We start from the raw sequence: 23,882 nt of genomic DNA on the forward strand, positions 1-23,882 counted from the left end.
ATCACATTTACTACTTACAAAATTAAAAGGAGTTCACATTTTAAAGTGCAAAACCCAGGAATTAGCTTGTAAAATTAGCTATACCAATACATAGGTATTTTTTGATATAACTTACTGACAGAGATGACAAGTCTGACCAAAATTTCAACGTGAAATATGTCAATTAGAATGGGCTACATGGCAAGAAGTAAAATGCTAGAAAGTTCAATCTTAGCTCTGTACTAGCCTCTATCAAGCTAAACATGTTGCCAGTCATTTTGTACCCCTATGGACATAACTGATCTTTCTTAAATCACTGCAAGCATTTCCACATTTCAGAAATTAGGTCATCTATTGTGTGTAGAGAAAAGGCTAGGCTTTACATACCAGTCATTGTTACCCAAGCACATGAGCTTCCGTGAATGTTTCATGCCTATTACTACTGTTTAATGTTTTAGGGCAGCAGTGCTGTTGGACACTTTCAGACTAAAGTTAAGCTGCTATCCTGAAAAGACAGGCTAGGTCATTATGAAGGGAAACGTCAAGAAGGTTGATTTCTGTAGTCCAAATTAGAATTGTTCGATCCTGCACAGTGTTCTCCACCGGTCTTTTAACATGACACTAGTTCGGTTGTTGAATTCACCATGGACCAAAATTTTAGCCCAGTTACCCACTCCAAACGCCTTTACTCCTGATTTCAGTTGCGAGTCTTCTTTGTGAGTCCATCGCTAGAGGAAGAACAGAGGAAAACACTGGGCATATGAACAGAGAAATGCTTCAATGAAATTGCTAAGCTTATAGCAAATACAAAATCAAGTCTTTATACACCCCTCCAGGTATTACAAAGTACAGATGTCATTTTGATTTCTTTTGAGCATCACACAACTTGACACTGAAGACAACAACAAAAGCTACCAAGATAGCAGCAGACATCACCTAGGAAGAGAACCATGTGCTTCAGCATTCACAAGGAGGAAAAGGAAAGGAGAAGGACATAAGACAATGTTCTGCTTCATTTAAAACATTCTTTCCAAAGTTATATGTTATTAGCTACTTCAGCCGAGACAAACCTTGATTGATCCCAGTATGCACCACAAAAGAGAAAGCATTTTGTGGCACAGGAACCTAGGGACTGAGAATCAAAACACAATTTACCAACAACAAAGGAATTTCAGTGTGCTTAGAAAAAACAAATCCTAAGATTTAAAATTCTGACAGAAGCAAAATGATACAACTTCCATTTGGAAGTGAGATCAGCCATATCCTCAGGCAACAGCTATGCAGCTGTTTCTGGCCATTTGTTGAGACCACTATTTAATTCTCACTGCCATGACCTACAAGTGTTTTTATCTTTGGTGGATGACATTTCTCTAATAAAAGGAGAGAAAATTACTTGCAGTTAATACACCTGTAAGCAATCTCTCCCCCCATGAAGTTCTCCGCTGTACCCTAGTTGCTTTTTGATACAAGTATCTCATTAAGATTTTAAGACTGCACAGAGTCTGAAAGAAAATGGAAACTTCAAAAAAATTAAATACTTGGATTTTTAAAAACTTGCCTTTAAAATGTGAGGTAGAACTGAATATCAATTAATTTTTTGTTGTTTATAGAAATATCATAGGGTGTGTAAGGCTGGAAGGGACCTTTTGATGTCACCTAGTCCAACTCCCCTGCAGTGAACAGGGACATCTTCACTAGATCAGGTTGCTCAAAGCCCATGTATATATTTTACAAAAGTTTACTGATCATATATATCCTATCATACCTATCTTTAATATAGGAGCATTACATACAGTAATTTATTTTTTTTTAACTCTGGAATAGCAATTAACAACTTCAATATGAAATCACTAGAATCAGATCCTCCACAAATTTCTTCAAATCCTTGTTTGCTTAATATACAACTAATACCATCAGCACACCTCCTTAGGCAAACCAAATTGTGTATCATCTATGCAAACACAGGACAGGATCCCCAGCTGAAATAACTGTGCAGGAAAACTGTTTAAAAAAAATATTGATTTCTATTTTAACCTGCAGTTTGATAGCATGTTCTTTCTAAATTTATTCTTAAAAACGTGAAATGTAATGACTTAACTTTACAGGAAAAAATGTAAACTTGAAAATGTTAACGAGATTGAGATGCACAGAGAATTGTGTAGCTGTTCCATTTATAATTTGTGTGTTCCCTTTTGCTTCTTGCACTGGAGATGTCCAGCTGGTCTCACGGACCATAACAAGTTATGAAAAGACATTTTTACTAGTCTCACGCTGCTATTTCTGTGAGCACCAGCAGGTTCCATATTAAATATCAGTTACCAGACTTAAAAAAACCTGCATCTATTTATGTGCATGCCACGAGCACACAACTGCTGAAAATCCAACCAAGCTCTTAGCTCTTCATTCAACCACTGACTCTGCTTTTATTTGTTTTGGAATTGGTCTGAAATATCAAAAAGGCCAATGCTTTTGTTCATAAGAGCACTATGAAATTCACATATCAAGTGACCAAAAGCACCGCAAATACTTATGTTCAGCTGTGAAAGGAAAATAATTAATGTCTCACAGGCCTTTGCAGGCCTCAGTAGTTAAGAAGCATTTGCAGCTAATGGTCTTGGCCTTCAGAAGTATTTAATTGGCAAAGGAGTGAACTCTTTGTAAAAGGATGTACTTACTGTCTAGACCCTCCTTGTCTGATTAATTTCAGTCCCTGTTATGCAGCATATATCTGACAGTTTTGGTGAAAAATGGGCTGTAAAGGTTATAGGAACTCTGTAGCAGCCCCAGCTGAGCAGGGTTCACAGCAGCAGAGGCTGTCACCACTGGTCCCTGTCTGCTATAGCCACAGAAATGAGCCGCTTCTGCTCTGAATGGATCTGAAGTGTACTTCAGGTTACTTTCTCCATAACATCTGGGTACTGGGAAGGGGAGTACCCATAGGCTACTCCCTGCTACTGCTAGGAAAGGTATGAGACCTTTGGAAAGCCCTGCCGGGGCTTCAGCCAAGGGTCATCTGTAGGCTCACGCAGCCTGTGGGAACTGCTGGATCCCAGCAGCTGGGGGCAGGTTTAAAGAGGAAAAGGTAATTCTTGCCTGGACCACTCTGGTACAAATACTTCTGTTAGCTGCTAAAATTTAGGAGGGGTTGTTTGGGTTTCTGAGTTAATTTTAGCTATTAACATCGTATAAATGTGGAATGATCAAGCTAGGTTTACAATAGGGCTGAAGGCACACACAGCCACCCCTGAAAGGGTTTGGAGTTAAGTCAGCTACAAGGGCAAAGAGTGGGGGCGGTTCCAAGACTGCCAATTATCCCCTCCCCTTCCACATTTCCAGCATGAGGTTCTTTGGGACCTGATGTTGACAGTCCAATCCACAACAGAGGGCTCAGAATAGACACTGCGTCCAGGATGAGCCCTTGTGTGCCTTGCAGCATTTTCTTCGAGTCTTTATTGGATGGGCAGCCTGGTAGCAGTGACTGAGCTGACACCTGAGCAGGACAGACCCCCTCTGACTTTCCTTCATCTCCTTAAATGAATGAAAACTTTGTCTTTTGCCTGAAAGGGAGACATCTTGAAAATGCACACAGAAGTACAGACAGAACACAAAGTGCCTATTTGATGAGAGTGCAAGCATTGGTATTTGGTGCATCAGCCAGCAAGCAAAGGACACAAGAGGCAGGTAAGAGGGCTGGGATTGAGACAGAGAAGCTCTGCCCATACCTGGGCATCTGCAACCATTCACCTGCCTGCGTGCATTTTCAGCACTGAACATCTACCAGACAAGAGAGCTCAGCTGTTTATGTTTACATGGGTACAGTGCATGGGTGCTGTTAAGGGCAGCACCTCATCCATCACAGCCTGTGTGACCAGCTCCATCAGTGCCCTGTGCCTGTGTGGGAAGGAGCTCAGATAACATTCAGCCCGATCAAAGTTATACTCTGTTTATCCTGTAACAAGTGAAAATTTGGCATCTACATACAGTGCAAGTTGAAGTACCTTAAGATCAAACTTCACTTCTGAAAGTTGGACTTATTTCAGCTTCATGCAATTATCAGTGCCTCTTCAAGAAACGGATCACTGAAAACCTCACTGAGCAGCGGAAGAATTGAGTAGCAGTAGTTGAGCTGCATTTCTAAAAGTTAGAAACTTAAAACTTCTCTAAAGTAGTCTACCCTTTATCAAAAAAACCCCTCCTTTCCCCAGACCTTCCTGTTCCCCAGATCTTTTGCAACATTAGCAGCGAATGTTTGGTGATTTTTTTTTTTTTACTATTAAAAGGCCAGAGATTCCATTGCAACCATCTAGCTTATCTCATTTCAGAGCATGCCAGAAAACTCTCCTAAATAAAATCTTTATTCAAGTAACACAGTTATGCCTGACCCAAAGTACCAGATAATTCACATACTTCCAGCACGACAGACAATTGCAGCCCTTGTTACTTGCAACAATTTCATTTGCTTTTAAGAGGGTTGGGTTTTGCTTGTTTATTTTAATTTTTTTTTGTATTGAGCCTTGTTAAAAATAAATATATTCAGTTTAATATATAAATAAGAAGCCTGCCTTATAGATAAATAAGAGGCTAATTTTCCTTTCAGTGAGGAACTGTATAGAGCAGTAACTTGCACACCTCCAACCTGCCACTGGGATAGCAATTACATAGACTCTAGCATTGTACTGTTAGAGGCTACCAAGACTGGTTTAGAGACAGGACATTAACAGCACTACGCTTGAGCTAACATAATCACAGCGCCTGGTCGAGAGCAATGTGACATTTGGCTAGCTCAGGATGCTGGCAGAGTCAGCTTGAGTTTGCCAGACAGACTGTGCAGATGTACCCTCACATATCTAAACATCTTGTTATTCCTTAGTTGGTTCTGCTCTAGTAACCTGTCTTCCTTTGATTGTATGTTCTGGGACTCTGCTCTGGTTTCCCCACCCTTCAACTTCAGCTGTGTGGAATTTTTTCGTCCCCTGTACAAGTCTGACTAAATTCTGAAAACCCAGATTTTTAGACATATTCTTTAAGCAAAATGTCAATCAGGTTTTCATCAACTCCCAAGGCTCACCATACATATAGGGGATATGAAGTTGAGTACAAACAGTTCCCTAAATTCTGCAACTCCTGCATCCCCTAATTTAGGAATGAGAAAATAAAGTATGCTTCCTTTCAATAGCACTGCAGATTGTTGCATGCAGCTAACTGAAAACACAGCAATGAAAGGCTGAATGTGGGTACTGAACCATTGCAATGAAATGCCATTTGCAAAACAAGCGCACACAATGCCGACATTGAAAGAGGGACTACATGGAAAAGGAAGTTCTAGAAGTCAACGGTTCTGACATTCACTGCATTCTTTCATGCATGCAGGCAATTTTCTAGTCCAGGTTATTAAGGAGAGGAGCAGATTTATTGTTAAAAGGGCTAGTATCATTGCTTTCTATACAATTTTTATGGGTGGTCTCACTGTCAGGGAGTATGGCATAAATATAATGCAGAGACTAAATGCCTACTTTCCCAAGTGTTTAAGTGAACGTAGTTCTGAATCTTAATTTCTTTCAATTTTATATAAGATTTAAAATGAGTTCTTTGCTACCTATCAAATGTAGTTTTCTATAAATGTAGTCTTTAAACTTCAATTAAGGTTGAATTATGATAACAGAATTAAGCACCTTTTTCCCCCAGCAAGATGCGGGCACAAGCCCTAGACCCAGATACAGTACTTGTAGCTGACCTCATAACAGACCACCTCAACACTAAAATAGGCCAGTGTAAAGCTGTCATTAGCTTCGTGTCAGTTGTGAACCAGTAAGTCTAAATCTTGATGTTGAAAACAAGGTTGATGGAAGCATGCGTGCTTACCAGCAACTGGCTGACATGTATCTTGCCCAAGTCTAAGTCAGAATAAAGTATGAAGCAAATCCAGTAAGTGCTGGTATTTTTTATTTTAGAGCACTGTCTCTATTTGCAGCTTTTAAAGATGCTCTCAGTGATTTCACTATTACTGAGATTTGTGAGGAAGTGAAGCACTATTTGTATGTCGCAGAGGGCTCAACCTCCAATGATAGATGAGCTGTCATTGGGACCTCAACCAAGGTGAGGGCAGCATGTAACTAAAGATTAAACCAACACTTCAGTAAAAATGCTTTAAGAACTAAGGATAAGTACAATTCCCCTCAAGGAGAGTCTGAAAAAAAAATAAGCAGGTTTGTTTTTCATGTAACAGGGAAGGACAAAGTGTCAAAATGAACAGTAAAACAGCTCACACCCAAATGGGTGTATGTTGATAATTTGCACTGTTATCTAAACAAAGAGACTCCATATTGCTTCCTAAGACATTCTCAAGAGGAATCCAAGAATAGGAATATATCTATATAATATTGATTTCATTAATAAATGCTTATCATAACTGAAGAAAATTAGTTCTGCACTGAAATCAGTTCTTAACAGTTCACCCCAACATCAAATCATCTTCAAAGTACCTTTATTAAGACATACACTTCCCTAATTCCCACCAGTAGGGAATTTTAGCATTAGTGAACATATTAATTATTTTAAAATTAATTCACTGAAGTAGGCTTTGTCTTTTGCATTGTCTTAAAGGGTATTTGAAATGTAGCGTTAGAGAGGCCTTATAATTTGGTTTATAAAAACTAGAAGTATTTCCCAAGTAAATGTATACGTTTTACTTTATATAAGCAAAGTATTTAATTATAAAATTGCTAAATTTTAAAGTAGTAAAACAAAATTAGGTCTTTGATGTTTGCCCTAAACTCTCATGGGCAAATAACATTCTGAATGCTTTAATTCCAACAGTGAAAGATTTTTAAAACAGGTGAAGAAAAAAAAATTTCAAAAAAAAAAAGAGTAAAAGAGTAAGCTTTAGTAATAATGTATTTCAACAAACTAAAGGCTCATAAGCAGTAGGAACAATATTTGATACTATAAAAAACAGAAGGATTTTTTTTAGAGACATATTAGAACTTGAATGTTTTCAGGAGGTGTAGCACAGCTCAAGCAGTGTAGAGAATCTTAATTCCAGGCATTCTGGAGACAGAGTCAAATGAAGTTGGGAAAACAGTTCTATGCAATTAGAACAGAGAATGGTTACAAACCCGTTTTCTTCGGCCACAAGCCAAAACATCTCCAGTTTTTTCCACATTTTCCAAATTCTCAACACCTAGAAGACAGTTAACACATGTCCACACTAAAAAGGAGTCAACATTAAGCCTTCTTCCATTTACATGAGACAAGGATATGTGTTGATAAGACTGGGAGACTTCAGTGTCTCTTCATATATGAAAATACTTTTTTATTTGTATACACATGAATGTCACCTTAGTCCAAGGACTCAAAAAACAATCTGTTTAAAAAAAGTCACTATATTTTCTATGCAATAGAGCTCACAGAAGAATTATACTTTAAACAATTAGGTAAACTTGGGTACATAAACACTTATTTCATTTTGGCAAAACACTTATGGTACATACTGTTCTCATCTTACATAGTATGAAAACTAACCAACAATCAGAACTATGAGGCTTTGTATACAGGTTTGACCACTTCTATAGAACATGCCAGGTTTTAACTGGTAAGCATCCAAGGGAAGAGCTTGTCCAACTGAATAACAATTATCAAACCACCAACCCATTTATCAGCGACGGGGCAGGGCGGGGCGGGGGGGGGGGGGGGGGGGGATGATTTGACAAGACATTGTTTTCAAAGAGTAAAAATGAGCTGGTACTCACTCTGAAGAACACTGCTCACTTTCTGCATCTGTCCTGAATGAAGCCTGCAAAGAGCACAGAACCTCAGTAAAACCACCAAAACTTCATGAAAGGTCTACCGAAGAGATGCAAAGGTGTAATGAAAAGACCTTTGTGAAACCAACTGTAGCTAGAATGTAACAGGACCCCTAAACAAACAACACATCCTTGATTTATCAAATAACATACTAACAAGAAAGCCACAAATAAAGAAGAATTTAGCAGAAGAAAGGCCTTGAGGAGGAAACTTTGTAGATAAGCAGAGCTTTGAGGACACCTTGTAGATACATATAAGAGGAATTCTTGAGGTAATCGGATGGGTATGCAGAAATTGGACCAACCATGAACTTTAATGAACTGAAGAGTGTGATGGGATGAAGCTGCAACCCTTGAGGAAGGCAAGGATGAAAGAGTGCCTCTCAACTCAAATTAGTTGTGAAGCAAAAATACCATAAGAGGAGGAAGAGGTAGAAGCCCCAATTCCCAAAATAGCTATGAATATGTATTACATTTCCCATAATTCTGTTGAATATGTATGCAATGCTTATATACAAACAACCTACACCTACAGTTCGGTGTGTCTTAGGAGGAATGATCCCCTGAGCACCCAGGGCTGCAATTAAAGGATACCTGTTTAAAAGCTACATTGGACTCTTGACTGTTAAGTAGATTACCACATTTTACTATGACCAAGAGCAACAACAACAAAAAAAGAATTTTTGCCTTGCTGTGGGGTTTTTTTAATGTCTCCAGGTGACTTATTTATGGTACTCTCTTGCTTCTTCATTAATCTTTTAAAAAGCAAAGATATAATTTCTTAGGCAGCAACTTTCCACTTATGTGAATCAGCAATATTTACTTCTTCACAGTGTAGAAATGTTTCCATAGGTTTTTCAATCATGTGTTACAAGGTCTTCAAGTATCTTCTGCCTGCATCAGTCAATTTCCCTGACTAATGCCATGTGTTTGAATTATAAAACTGCAGAAACACAGGCTCTATCCTGACCACAGACAGTGGTCAGTTTATTCTCCATGAAAAGCAAGTAGGGATAAACCTAGAATATTAGCAGTTCTCAAAATTATGTCAGAGGAGGGAAGGAACTGGGCTTCAAGTTCCACCAGCATTTCTTAGAAAAACATCTAATTGTTATAAAGGCGCCCACTGCCAGTCACAAATATAACTACTTTCCATAATTCCAAGTTATCACTATGGGAATCTTCTGTTTAGCTGTAAAGAAAAACTAATAGATTAATTCCCTTTGCTGACCCCCATTGTTCTCCAGATGACATATAGCCTAAGGGCTATATACTGAGGGCAAACCTCATTGCTCTCCAGAAGTGCCTAAAAGGTGGTTGTAGCGAGGTGGGGGTCGGTCTTTTCTCCCTGGTAGGTAGTGACAGGACAAGGGGAAATGGTCTGAAGTTGCATCAGGGGACATTTAGATTGGATATTGGGAAAAAATTCTTTACTGAAAGGGTTGTTAGATATTGGAACAGGCTGCCCAGGGAGGTGGCTGAGTCAGCATCCCTGACGGTGTAGAAGAGTAGGTGTTTGTACTTGGTGACATGGTCTAGAGTGTTGGATCTAATAGGGCTGGAGAGATGTCTGGACTTGATCTTGAAGGTCTTTTCCAATTGAAACCATTCTATGACTCTAAAGTTAGGAGGGAGGACAAAAAGAGCTGAATGAAGCATAGAAGAAAAAAAAAATGAAGTATTTCTGGTTTTAATACAGTACAAGACTGGCAGCTGTTTAAACTGAAAAACACGCATCTTCAGCAAAGTACTTAAACTTACTAACAAGCTACAGGATGTAAATGCCAAGAGTAATCACCACAGAAAGCCAGAACTTGAAATATACATATAACAATTAATTTTCTATTGGAGAGCAGTTAGGAATTTAAAATCTGTCCTTCTACCCAACTCTTAGTTCTACAAGTTTTAAGTTGCTGTCTGAGCGTGTTCCTCAGTATGCCCAATACAAACCTTTGCTTTTTTTTCAAGTTACTCTCCTTATTTTCCTCAACATGCAGAGTTCTGTTTTGCAATACTATAGCTTCCAATCCTTTAGACTCTACTTGTTTTGTAGCTTCCTGTAAGAAATGGAATTAATACTTTAAAAGTTAAAACCACAGAGTATCTAGATAGTAGTTTACACTAAGAATGTGTAGTCTATTAGGACTAACAATGCTTACTTTCCAGAAGCTTCAGAGGTACTACCATTAAAATAAGTAGTTTCAAAACAACTGTAGTGTTCCCAAAATACATCAAGACTGCAAATTTTATCAGTACTTCTACTCCAGTTATAAAAAACAGAAACTGAACACTGACAGGCCTCAAGTTCATCTACCTCTTGGCATGATCGAGAATACCTGTAACATCTTCAAAAGACATATGTCTAACCAGACTTCAGGCGTGTAACGTAACCTCTCCTGTACTAGCAAAATAATTTTGTAACATCCTGCCTAAACTTTTAGCTACAAACTAAGATTATTTTTCCTTCATTCCCAAAAGAAGGCGGGAATAATTCATTACTCTTTATAAACTGACGAGAGGCTTGTAAGATTTCTACTTTTCCCAAGATTCCTCCCACCTACTTGCTATAATAAATGCTGTCTTCAAAACAACCAGAACAGTCCACATGAAGTCATTTTTGACACTTTGCTAACAACTTTCTTCTCTAGCATCTTAAGGTATCCTTACTGCCTAAACCATAAAAATAAATTCTGGTTGTGCACTATCATCACTAAGCAGAGCCAACCATCTTCCATCCAACACTGTCCAGGTATCCAAAAAGTGATGTGTTTTGCAAAACTTGAACATCAAAATGGTTCAAAGTTGACATATTCACTGCAGGCCCATTATTCATTCTTTTTTTCCTTAGCCAGTTGCTCCCAAATTTCAACTATTTCTCCTTTCAGGGCTTGTTTTTGCCTGTTAGTTTTCTGCTGTCTATCCAATTTTCAGTTGTCTTGAAATCTTAACCTGTCCTTCACAGTAGCTTGCAAAAACTCTCCACATTCGTAAAAGTCAGATAACAAAATCATTTTCTAATTTCACTCATTCACCCATAAAGTGCTGGAAGATATTCTGGTCACTGAATACTTCCAATCACAAAAGAACACGTTTCACTGTCAGAAATGTCATAGCTACCTGACCTACCACATCTTTCAGCTGTAAATTTTCAAAATACTGGCTCTTTTACAGTGGTTGATGGTAATAAAACACAGCAGAAAGCAAGGACATGTTTCCGTACAGACAAATAAGTATAAAGTATTTAGTAAAAACAAATTAATACACCACATTATATATTAAAAGGTAAAATTAAGATTTCAAAACGTACTTATCCCTAATTATTTTTTTCAAAGGAGATGTGAAAAGTATAAAGTTAAGAAGTATCAGCTCAATGTTTTCTTAGTACAGGTTTCCTTGCAATGCATTATCTGCAGACTGCTCTTAGAGCAGCTAAACTGTATGAGCTTCCTGAAGTGCAAGAACTTCATCAGCAGTAGGAGCTGCAATCTTGTCAAGCTCCAAGCTTGTCAGTAACTCGAAAAATCAGCCTACAAAGCAGTCGAGCAATGTAGACCATCTTATACTTCTGCATATGGCACCAAAACAAAGAGGAAAGAGATTAACAGTTAGTTAAAGCCGGGGTGTTTTTCTGTTGAGAACACAGGGCACCCTGCTGGGATAGGGTTATTTGCACTGCACAGCAGAAATAGGAGCTCTTCACAAAGAGGTCTGCTCTGTGTCCACAGTAAATCAGTCCAAAGTGGAAATACACCAGAAGACAGACCTGAAGCATTGCTGCAGACAGGAGGATGGATGTGCAGCACAGAGGACCCTACATGTACTCATGTGGAGTTATGGGCATCTCTAACACGTCCCAGCTGCCATTTCCTCTGACACTCGAAGAAAAAGCCTTGAAAATTAAACTTTAACCATTAAAAAGGAATTCCTTGCATTATACTTTGAATACACTTAATAAGTTCTCTGGTCTATTTCTGTTAAGAAAATGAAAATCCCTGAGGAACTTCAGGTTTGTTTATTTAAAATTTGCTTCTTAATATCTTTGGATATTTGTGCTTTTGTAATTGAGTAATTCAATATTCTTTTATAGGAAGTAAACAAAAGAGAAATTCTTCACAATCCTCCTGAAGATGAACTGCAGGAGGAATGTTCTTGCCAATTTAAATCACTTGAGCAAGCTTTTTTATTTACAGGAAAACAGCAATGATAGTCTTCTGTCTCCTAACTACACTGACATTCCTAAAGCTTTTAGCCAAACTAACAGGTCTTTATCTTTTAGTTTTATTATAAGAAGTCATATAGATTTAAACAAAATAAACACTAAATATATTGCTGCAGTAACTTTAAAGGAGTCTCAGAACTGCTTCTCTTAAACATACACTAACGACAGACCACGTTTTATGAAGGATTTTTTACAAGCTATTTTTCTAATCAGAACAGTTGTGGAAAAAAAATTTTTAAATATTTTAGAGGAGTCTTATTGCTACTTAGTTTCTCCTAATAAAAAAAGGTTGAATATACGTTAAAGACAATCTAAATGAATATCAAGCTTCCTTTTTATTTAATACAGTAAGTGAACACTGTCTTAACAATTCTCTTGGTAAGATTAAATAGATATATGCTCATTTTAAAATAGGTTCTGAAAATTGTTTTGACATACCTGTATTAAGAAGTTAGTTTCATTTTCTTTCATGAAAAGCTCAACGTAAGACTTGATTTTACTTATCAAAAGATCATAATTGAAGCTCTCGAGAAGGGGAACATACAGATCCTTTCTTTTAACTATGGTTGTCAGCTGCACCCTTAAAGGCTAAGAAAAACACAACTTTATGCAACACAAAAACATACCCTGCTGTAAGCCTGGCACCTACGCTAAGCCAAACGTATACAAAGCTAAACAAGATTATTACATAGGTTTGTGAATAAGCCTATACAACTTCACGCTACAGTTTGAAAGGGTTGTAAAGTTAGCTAGGCACAACACCAGCACTTGACTTTATGTGCTCAGTAGATGGTGTGTAACTTTCCAGAGACCCCAATTTTGATTCCTTTCGGAATAACCTTTAAAGCACTGTTGTCAATGTACCAAAACCAGCTGGAAAAGGCCACTCATTACTGGGTTCTCTTTTCTTATTTACTGCCTCAAAAAGATTGTCACTGAAAGGGGTTCACAGTGTTCAGGAAAAGGACTCTGTAGTACAGGAGCATTAAGGACAAATTGATACTGATAACTGCAGCTTCATGTTTTGTCTGCCAGCTACTCTGAATCTTACAGGGAGCAATATAGCCAAGAATTAACTTCTCTGTACAGATTGTATTCTTGGTTATGAGTTTGAATACTGCTACCACAGCATGCACTGTCTGAACATCAGAATGAAGACTGTATCTGAACAATAAATTATACACATGCTATTATTTACATAGTACATGCCCTAATATAGGCCAGAGGAAGACAGAGGCAGAGATTTGGCCTTTTTTTTTTTTCTTTTTTTGCCCGCTACCCTCTTCTGCTTTTTTCTTCACCCCAGCAAATTCATACACTGGCTGTTATTTTAGACACACTCAAACTTGCATCTTTCTGAATGATGCAGTCAACGTGAAACCAGAAGATGGCCTGATCCACATATGTTTTCTTTTCCAGAGAGAGGCATAATAATACCCACTGTATACTACAGATAACTAGTGAGCTTTCCTTCCCCAGGATACTTCAGCCTGTAGAACACTTACCAAAGGGAACAAATTCAGTGCACTGAAATGGAACAAGTCAGCAAACTGGTTACTAGGGAGTTACTACATCTCTACCAGCACTTTTCTAGTGTCTTTACCGAGGAAACAGCAACATCATATTCCCAGAATCTGTAGTGACACATCACTCCTCTCATAAAATGGGAAAGGGAATGAAGTTCAAACTGATGTCATCCACAGCAAAGAGCAACTGCTACTGGAAGCCTTTTGTTCATCCAAATTACCCACTACTTCTATCAATCTCCAAGCCACAAATTTCCTTTTGTATTTACAAGTGCCACCTGTAAGCGACTGCATTGGCAGGAATTAGGAAAAAGCTATGCAAGTAGTTACTACCTTATCTGATTCCGAGTCTGTAAACAGCCTTTCCAGAACTTCAGCAGCCTCCTTGAAATACCCATTTTCCACATGGACTGCTACAGTCTGCAACAAATATCATTACAAGATGCACTGAAATACATTTCATCCAAGTACGAAAAAAAAAACCCCAAGAGGAGTTCTACAATTTAAGAGTTCCAAAGTCCAGAAGATTATCAATAATTATCTAGTTATAACAGTTATTTCTGAAGTACCATTAAATCTCATGCATAAAGGCCTAAAACCTCTCCATCAGACATTTGAAAGGACCCTCACTGATGCCAAGTATCCCATATTTACCAAGTATTGCTTTCAACTTTTCCCAAAAGACACTCAGTAGCTGTCAACATGTTTTTACGGGTTTCCCTTTGAAATCACAAGTTATCTAATACAAAGAGTTATTTTTAAGAAATAGAAAAGCAGCTATTCATAACATTTTAAATCTCAAAACACTAGTGCTTTGAAATTGATCACTCCATTGATATATAATTTTTTTTCCAGACTAGCAGCTTTTGAAACAATTTTGAACTGGGAGAAACAGGAACCAATTTAGTTAGGAAAAGGTACCTGTACAGATCTGTAGTTTAATTACTGTACTTGAAAATACAATGAACTTAGAACATTCAGTTCAGCCTGTTAATAAGCCACACTTTTTGTAAAAGGAGTTGTATTTTAGCAGAATGAATAGGTAGCATCCTGAAGCTTTTTAAGTCATACAGACCTGAATTTGAATCAAGCAACGGATGTCTTTATGAAGCTTTTCCAGTTTAATTTCTTCCCTTTCAAGTAGAGTCCAAACAGACAGAGCAGATTCCAAAGCTGAAATCTTTTTATTATTTTCAAAATAGCACTCTTAAGGGGAAAAAAAGAGAAGGTATTTAAAAATGTAAAATGATAAAGCTAAATATATTACATTATTTATACACAATAAGGTAATATATACTACACATAATTTCAACTCCCTTTTCCTCAAATAGTTTTAGTCTCTCTCTTCAGATGTGTTTAAGAGACCTGAAGTAACTGCCTTCTTTTCAGAAAGACTGATGATGTGAAGAGCTGAAATCAAAACTCAATAGTCTTGGTGACTACTAAGCAGGTACTTTCTTACAGTGCTGGGCAGCACCGGGGATTGCTCCTTCAAACGTGTGCACCCGTAAAGGCTCAGTTATGCAGCTTTTCTAAGACACACATTTCCATGGGGTTTTCAAGGAATGGTCAATTTTTTCCATTATGAGAGTTCACTATCACCCATCCACCTACCCTGCCCCGATAACATCTTGGTGGGCTTCAAAGACATTTGATGGCCGTTTACTTAATTTACTCCTTATTATACGTCCTTTTGGTGAGCTTTAGCTTTTGTCTTCCTAACAAAGCCACGGTGCTGGTTCCGCAGCCTTGAGGCACCCTCCTGTTCCTTCTCCCTCTTCCTCTGTATCACTCCCTTCTCAGAGACAAGTTGTTTCTCCTGAGGTATCACAAGGCACACAATGCGCTAACACTGGTCCTTTCGGCAGAACTTTGCATATCCTTTACGTAGTTTGTTGCTGACCAACTGATATTTATCATGTTCCCCGCTTCACTACCCTTGCTAATAATATACCCGTTACATTTTTAAGGGAGATTATGTGTCTGCTAGATACTAATGATTTAAAATGCCACTTGCAACACTGCTACATTCAGCATTGTGTTTGGGCTGACATTACTAATACTCTTACATTAAGCTTAACATCAGACATCAAAACATTTGATACTGATTTTGTTAATTTTGTAATAGAACCACTACCCTAAATTTCTTTGCCCCGTCTCTCTATTTCCGTGTCTTGAATTTGTGTTATATTTGAGGGGGTTAAACTGAGAGGGAAATGTAAACAGCTTAACACAGGAGCATCACTGAAAAAGCAGAAGCAGCCTCCCACATCATCATACCGCTGTGTCAACACCAAGGTTTGCACGAACTCCCAGCAAGCAGTGACCAGTTCTGGCAGAAATGTAGCTCAGCCAAACAAGTATCCCCTCAACACTCTGGAAACTGTTTCCCAGCCTGAACACCATACATCTGCATGAGTAAGTATGCCAACATAACAGATGCTGTAGGAGCTGGCAGGTGCACAAGACTGCCGTTTTTTCCATGGTGCTACCAGCTTAGCTCAAGATGTTCACCAAACTGTAGCCTCGCTTATTCCTTCATTTTATATGGCATCTTAGCAGAATCTCTCAATACCTTCGTGTTCCTTAAAGCCTTTTTCAGACAGAAGGTAAACAATTTAAGCAATATTAAAAAAACATTTGATACCTGCTACAGTAGGAGACAAACACTGAAAGTGTAAAGTGTCATATATAGACATACACACATTAAAATACTTGATTGAAACAAGAAATTGTTTAATGACACTTCACATCAAGTTTATTCTAATATTCTTTAAAAGTGTTTAACTCAAAGAGCTGGCATCTAAACCAGCCCACTCTGTTTTAAGGCTCAATATAGATTAAATATTTTAGTAATTCATAAAGAACTAGGAAAGCTACCATCATCTATTAGGTTTCCACAGACTTTGTGCATCTACATCTGATGTAATACCTACTAAGTACATGCAATCTTCCTCACCATGCAGGTCATTCCTTACACTGATAAATTTTATGAACACACACAGGAGTCATGTTCTTCAAGTGTTATCTACGGTAATATGGTTTTAAAGCATCATAACAGTTTCATAATTTGTTTCACAATTTGGATATGGTGAACTGTTTTAAATATTAGACTTGACAGGCAACTGACATGCAGAAACAAACTTCACAACCCGTAGAAGCTTATAAAGCAGGTGTGTTTGCTGTAGCACTAGGTGCAAGGGGGATCTCTCCTCTGAACTTTACACCCACAGGGACAAGCAGACAGATATTTATTACACTTACTATTACTCTTGTATATTCATAGTTCATCATTCATTCCATTTCCAGGACATGGGTTGGACTATTACAATTAGTTTCAGGGCCTCGTTATCATAAGTCTCCTACAACCCAGCTAAACTGCTTCTTTGAATGGTTATTCTTTCAGAGCGTTTTACCCTTTTGTCGCTTACAACTGTCTTTAGTTTATGCAATAAATGTTGTTTCCTGTTGTTTCAAATGTTAACGTTTTCCCCATAGCAAGCTATTTTTGCTTGTTGAGAGTAGGTTTTAACCTATATCACAACTGGAAAAAATGTCATTTTATAAAAACAATCCTCTGGGGCACTGCTAGAGTAGAATACACTTTTTCCTTCCCCGGTCATGCTGACAAGACTGCTTTAAGCCCTTCAACTCCAGTGAGTTTCATCAAGCAGTAAAAACTTGTAGCAAAAAAAGTTAAGTCTTCCAGAAACTTGAGCGGGGAAGCAAAAATCAGCTCAGCTAAAGCAGTACAAGTGGTTTGAGTACAACTACAGAGGAGACACAGTAGCATTTAACACTGGTCCCACACACAGCTCAGGCACTTGTGGAGTACAGACATTTCAGAATGTAAAGTTCAGTCATTCTACATATATATGTGTGTGTGTGTGGGGGGGGGTGTGTATAGTAAAGGCTGTGTGAAAGCATACCTTTGCAAGTTTAAAAAATGGGTGAGCAGAATAAAAGAATAACAGTACTTACCAAGTTTGTTTCCTTTTGCAATTCTTATCAAAAACTGACATAGATAAACCGTTTTTTTCTGATGTTTGGGTATCCTGGAAAGGCCATCAATAAGAGCTGGAAAAGAAAAGTTAAATCAGTCTTGCTCCAGCACTGCCACAGTGTGGCTAGAAATATACTAGACGTTGTTATCAGACTTTATTAAATCTATTAAATTTCTAATTCACAAGGAAACTGGTGAAGCACATTTAGTTAACATCCTTCCATGTTAAGAGAACTTTAATAATATTTAAGAATTTGACCAGAATAACCTATCCCCTTGCAGTTCACGACAGTAACCAAGATAGGGTGAGATAGATCACAAGCTTAAACACATCAAATTAGAAGATCACACTATCCTACACGCCCAAATGAAGTTATGTTCTGGTCAGTACCTTACTACGAAAGACAACTGCCAGCTCCAGAGAACATTTCTGTGAAATACTCACAAAATACGAGCCACATGTAGACTGGTGACATTTCTATGTTGCTATAGCAACCAACAGATGAAAAGCAGTAAGAGTTACATAGAGAACTTTGTCAGAAACCTACATACTAAGAAAATCCTTCTGGCAAGGTTGGAAGTTCAACAAGCATTACTACATATTTTAGAATGGGAGCTATCATGACATAATTTCCATCATGCTGGTTACTGTGAACTCCCTACTATAATGTGCTGGATATGGTATGGAGTATGTAGACTAAATGAAAAGTAAGTAATACGTCAAGCGACTCGCCTAAGCAGCAGGCTGGACATGCTAGCTCAGGAAGTGTTTATGTACACATTTTGGTGTCAGCCTAGCAAAAGCCAGGGTCCTGGAGCATGGGACCCCCAACTTTCTCAATGACACAATTAGAGCACATAAAACGTTGTTTTTCTTGGAAACACTAAGCCTGCTTGCTTACTAGTGTATGATGATCTCCTACAAACAGGGATAAGCATAAAATGACAAAGTAATTAAATAGCCCCAAATAATTCTGAAACTGAAAATCGGGCAACATACAGTCCTTTGGGTTGGGAAGAAGACCCTTACAACTGCTCCAGTAAGGGCAGGTGATGCAAAAGCTTTGAATTCCTATAGCCAAAACAGGAAGTAAAAAACCCACCCAAAACACTGCTTACAATGGCAGACAAGAGAGTTCAATTTCAGTAAGAGTTTGGAAGAGTGCAATGATAGAGACAAGCACCATCATTGTGGCCCAAAAACTGAGCCAGAGGTAGATTACTGTAGCTCAGTGATTCCACAAAACACAATGGATCATCTTAGCAAGTAGCTTGAGATCTTAATGTTCACTTACAGTAATGTTTTAATTCAGAACAGGGTTACATTTTTAAAGCAAACTTCTTGTGATTGGTTTGTATGATGTAGTCTTGAGTACACAAACTGAAATCCTTTAGAGCTCTTCAAGGTTTACTTTTCTTTGGAAACGTTCACTGTGTGGAGACCAGGTCCTTCACAGCAATTATTCACAAGTAATGCAATCAGAAAGAGACATAGACTTAGTAATCTGTTCTCCCTCCCCACCCCCAAGGAAGTTCTATTTATTTGTTAATTGTGCTCTCAACCAGAAATTGCTTTTGCCCTTGTAGCCACTCATATGTGTATCTCCTCTTACCCTTTCATTAGAAATTCTAGAATCCAGCTCCTCCCCATGTGGATACCCACTCAAGCTAGTTCAGGTACACAAACTGCAATATTGTGTTGAGGCATAATAAAGTAGGGAAGGCACATAATCTTGCCATGCTGTTTTTAAATCCTCAATCCTAGGTAACCTAGCTATTTCTGCTTGGCAGAGTACAGAGCCATACAGAAATATTATTTGTCTCCTAATAATATATACACCTCGATTTGTTCCCTTAGCCTAACTACCCCTCTGCAATTGCTTCAGTTTTAATCAACCTTCTTGTTGACAACCAATCATCATTTCAGTAAGCTCTCACTTTGACATATACAAGAATAATAGTTCTGTACTTCTAAGAAAATCCACACCCATTTTTCTAACACAGTCTTATGATGGTGCATAGCTTTTCCAGTACATTTTTACAATCCCAACTTGAATCTTATAGCACCAGTATGCCCAACTCTTTCCTCTGTTGCTGAGCAGGAGCAAATACAAAATTTGGTATTAGTTCCCAGTTCCACAAGGCCTTGCAATAAAGGTTAAAAGTCTTCCTGCTCATCTTTGGAGATATTCCAATCAGCTTCTGTGTTGACAAGCATTTCTGCTTCCCACCCACTTCACAAAATTTCAGTACAAGTCTCCCACTGAGCCTGAGTCTCCCAAAGCCAAACACAGAGAAGCACCATTAATAACTCACTCCAGCAGCACACCCACCCCACCCCCCCAGGTACTTTACTATGTTATCTTTTGATATGAGAAATTTTAAGGGGTAAGAAATCTGTCTCCTCACTAATCATTCTGCATGCCACTGTACTCCATTCTTTGTGAAAGTTTAAGCAATTCATACTGTCACATTTGAATCAAAGACACATTAAAAAACTCCGACCACAAAAGCTCTGACCTGGTACCTTCAGAAAAGTTATTTCTAACAGAAAAAGCATCACAAATCCATCAAATTTATCAGGCCATTTACATCTACCAATTAACTACTCCCACTCTTAAATATTTCTCATTTAAAGTACTTGTTTTTTCCATTCAAAACTCAGTCACCAGACTTCATCTTTGCTAGACAGTAATTCCTTTCATTACTTCTAGTCTTCTATCATAAGCATGAATATTAATTCAAGGAGCTCAGTGCATTTAAGTAATTCTACTCTGGCTTTTACCATATTTGCATTTCTTCACCAAATCCTCTTCAGCTTTTCAGTAGCCTTGAAGTCTCAGCACCTGAGGCCTCAGCTTCAGTAACTGCTGATAATATCTATACAATAGTGTTATAAAATCCTAGAATCACTATGGTTGGATAAGACCTCCAAGATCATCCAGTCCAAACATCCCCTTACCACCTATATTACTAACTAAACCATGTCCTTAAGTACCTCATCCAACCTTTCCTTGAACACCCAGAGGAACAGAGACTCCACCACCTTTTGTTAGAAATACCAAAGGTCCTAAGAAAGGACCCACAGTAGACGTACTAGTGAGGCAGTAATTTATTGTACATTCTTGCAAGACCGGGTGTCCTAGCAAAGTAAGCACACCTGTGGTCAGTTTGCAGTATTTATATACCCTATTCCCACTTGAAATCCCTTCCCCTGTTTGCCTATGGATTAGGTAATTCCAAAGTTTACAGGCTCAACCAAGGTGCCTTCTTCACAATAGTACATAGTATAATACACATTGCATGTCTGGCAGGTGCCTGCTTCCTATTGGTGAAAGAAACAATATTCATGATCTTACTGAGCAAAATGCAGTATCTTTCTAAGTTACTGTTGTTTATCTTACATAGCCCTTACCTGTTGTGTATCTTTGTTAGGTCTAGGCCCACTGAAGGTAAATGGGGACCCTCAAATCATAGAATCATAAAATCATAGAATGGCATGGGTTGGAAGGGACCCCAAGAATCATAGAGCTCCAACCCCCCTGCCACAGGCAGGGGCACCAACCTCCAGCCTGGATCTACACAAGGTTGCCCAGGGACCCATACAAGCTGGTCTTGAGCACCTCCAGGGACAGGGCATCCACCACCTCTCTGGGCAGTCTGTTCCAGCACCTCACCACTCTCTCTGTAAAAAAACTTCCCGCTAATATCTAATCTAAACCTTCCCTCCTTTAGCTTTAATCCATTCCCCCTCGTCCTGCCATTGGCTGCCCTTTCAAAAAGCTGATTCCCCTCCTGTTTGTGTGTTGCCTTCAGGTACTGGAAGGCTGCAATGAGGTCCCCCTCAGCCTTTTCTTTTCTAGGCTGAACAAGCCCAGCTCCCCCAGCCTCTCTTCATAGGGGAGGTGCTCCAGCCCTCTAATCATCTTTGTGGCCCTCCTCTGAACCCTCTCCAACAGTTCCACATCTTTCTTGCATTGCGGGCCCCAGACCTGGACACAGTACTCCAGATGGGGTCTCATGAGGGCAGAGTAGAGAGACAGCTGAATAGTGGCTCGATTTGGGCTCCAGGTATATTGTTTGTTGAAGGAATTCAAGGCTCAACACAGGTTTCAGTTTGTTGAATTATGCAGCGGTGCCCTGATTAACCTCATTTTACAGGACAACTCAAGTCTGAGTTATCTACACAGTTCCCAATGGGTTGCCTCTGCTGAGAAGGGGCATCAAGGCAATCCAAGGCTGAGTCCCTGTACAACCCCCCATGAGTCACCTGATGGGCTAGACATTGCTGAAACCTGTTTGTGGAACTGAGACAGACGATTCCTTATATTTCACCCTATGACCTGAGTCACAATTCATCCACTTATATGTTCTCATTGTCTGATTGTCCTGGTTTTGTTCAGGATGGAGTTAACTTCTTTTGTAGCAGCAGATGGAATGCTGTGTTTGAGAGTTAAAATGGAAGCAGTGCTGATAACACCCTGATGTTTTTAGTTGTGGTCAAGCAGTCAAGGACTCTTTCAGTTCTTCATATTTCTCTATTAATGAGAAAGGAGGGGACAAAGCCAGGACAGGTGACCCAAACTGGCCAAAGAGAGTATTCCATGCCAATTATGTCATGCTCAGTATAAAGGGGGCTGATGGGAGGAGCAGCGGGCAGCTCCAGGACGCGTGGTTTTTGGGGGACGGTCGGGTTCTGGGATGGCTCTGGGTGGCACAGCCTGAGCTCTGTGGTTCAGTGAGAAACTGCATTGTGTATCAACAGCTTCATATATTTTTTTGCTCTAAAGTCCTGTTAGCATTGTTATATTTTATCTTTCTGCTAATTTAGTAAACTATCCTTATCCCAACCCACGGGCTTTTGGTTTCTTGGTTTTGGGGTTGTTATTTACCCCTTTCCCTTCCCTCCCCCTCACCCCCCCCCTTCTCCCCCTCCTCTTTTCCTTTAAAGAGCAGGCAGCTGGGTGGATCTCGGCTCTCAGCCAGGGTAAAACCACGACACCGATGTATGGGCATAAGTTTCATCTGCATCTTTTAGCAGAGCTATGTATTCCTCAGTTTCTAACTGAGCCTTTATCTGAGAGAGCAATTTTACCATAAGTTTTTAACACAACCGACAGCAAAACTTATTACGAAAATGCAAATTATAATAATTAGCAGTGTTCCCCCTTATCTTATGTGCTATCGGCTGTATATCCGGACTGACAGTTGTCAGTTACCTTCCTAAATCCCCGACAAACGATTCCCATTGAGGCAGCCTGAGCCCTCCACTTCCCAAGTCAGGACAGAAAAACACTACAACACTTTCCAGTTTGCAAAAGCAACATTGCCCAGCATTTTCCGCACTTTCAGGTGGAGGTAGAGAGCAATAAGGTCTCCCCCAAGCCCACTCTTCTCCAGGCTTAACAGTCCCAAATCTCTCAGATGCTCATGGCAAGACCTAAGTTCCACACCCATCATCAGCTTTGTTGCCCTTCTCTGGACATGCTCCAGGGTCCTGATGTCTGTCTTGTAGTGAGGGGCCCAAAACCGAACACAGTACTCGAGGTGCGGCCTCACCAGAGCTGATACACGAGCTTACACATTCAAGCTTCGTAAAACCAAGAGGATACAGTAACACCAATGCTTGCATTCACCAAATCCTCTCAAAATCCTCACCCCACCCCTCAACAACCACTTCTTTTTTTTTTTTTCCGAGCAGTTCAGTGGCTTCCCCTCCCTGGTCTCCTTCAGCCAAAACACCGACACTCCCCCCACACAGTGTCTCCCTCACACCGCTCCAGCTGATCTCCCGCGGCACGCCAACCTCAAGCGGGGGCGGATTACACAAGCAGGCAAAAGCTCGGCCTGCCGTGCTTCGTTCCCACGGCGGGCACACGCCGCTGATGCCATCGCATGACTCCAGGCTACCCTGTGCTCCGGGAAGGCACCTCGAAGAGCCAAAACCCCCTCAACCCCAGGGACCGCAGCCGTTAGAAGGCCACACGCGCGCCTAGAAAGTACTTTTAACAAGAAGCGAGCGCCCAAGCGCTGTCAGCTCCTCTCAAGCTTCGCGGGGGCAGCCTCCGCCTGCAGAGTAGCCACGGCAGCTTGGGGAACGCCCGCACCACCAGAGCCCCGCCGCTCCCTCACCCTCCGCTACGCCCCTCCAGTGCTGGAACTCCGCCTCGCAGTTCTCCACGAAGTGCCGGCACAGGCAGCGACAGACGAACTCCAGCATCCACTCAGCGGCCACGGCTTCCACCGCGGCCGGCAAAAGCGAAGAGCCAGAGCCAGCGCCGCCCCCAGCCGTCTCCTCCGAGCAGCTCCCGGCCATCTTCAAAACACGCGCCGAACAACTACCGGCCCCACCT

General features: G+C 39.8%; 1 protein-coding gene across 1 annotated transcript; it reads right to left on the bottom strand.

The window, feature by feature from the left end:
* Positions 1–548: 548 nt before the first annotated feature.
* On the bottom strand, positions 549–23,845 carry TERF1 (telomeric repeat binding factor 1; the record flags this gene model as incomplete). The annotated part of the gene is made up of 9 exons (XM_084260595.1): positions 549–707; positions 7,095–7,159; positions 8,484–8,536; positions 9,732–9,838; positions 12,439–12,588; positions 13,860–13,946; positions 14,602–14,732; positions 17,508–17,603; positions 23,662–23,845. The coding sequence occupies 9 exons, from the start codon at positions 23,843–23,845 to the stop codon at positions 549–551; spliced, it is 1,032 nt and encodes a 343-aa protein (XP_084116721.1).
* Between the last annotated feature and the right edge of the window lie 37 nt (positions 23,846–23,882).

This window comes from Gallinula chloropus (assembly GCF_964237585.1).
Source record: "Gallinula chloropus genome assembly, chromosome: 2".
In the NCBI taxonomy this organism is placed as follows: Eukaryota; Metazoa; Chordata; class Aves; order Gruiformes; family Rallidae; genus Gallinula; species Gallinula chloropus.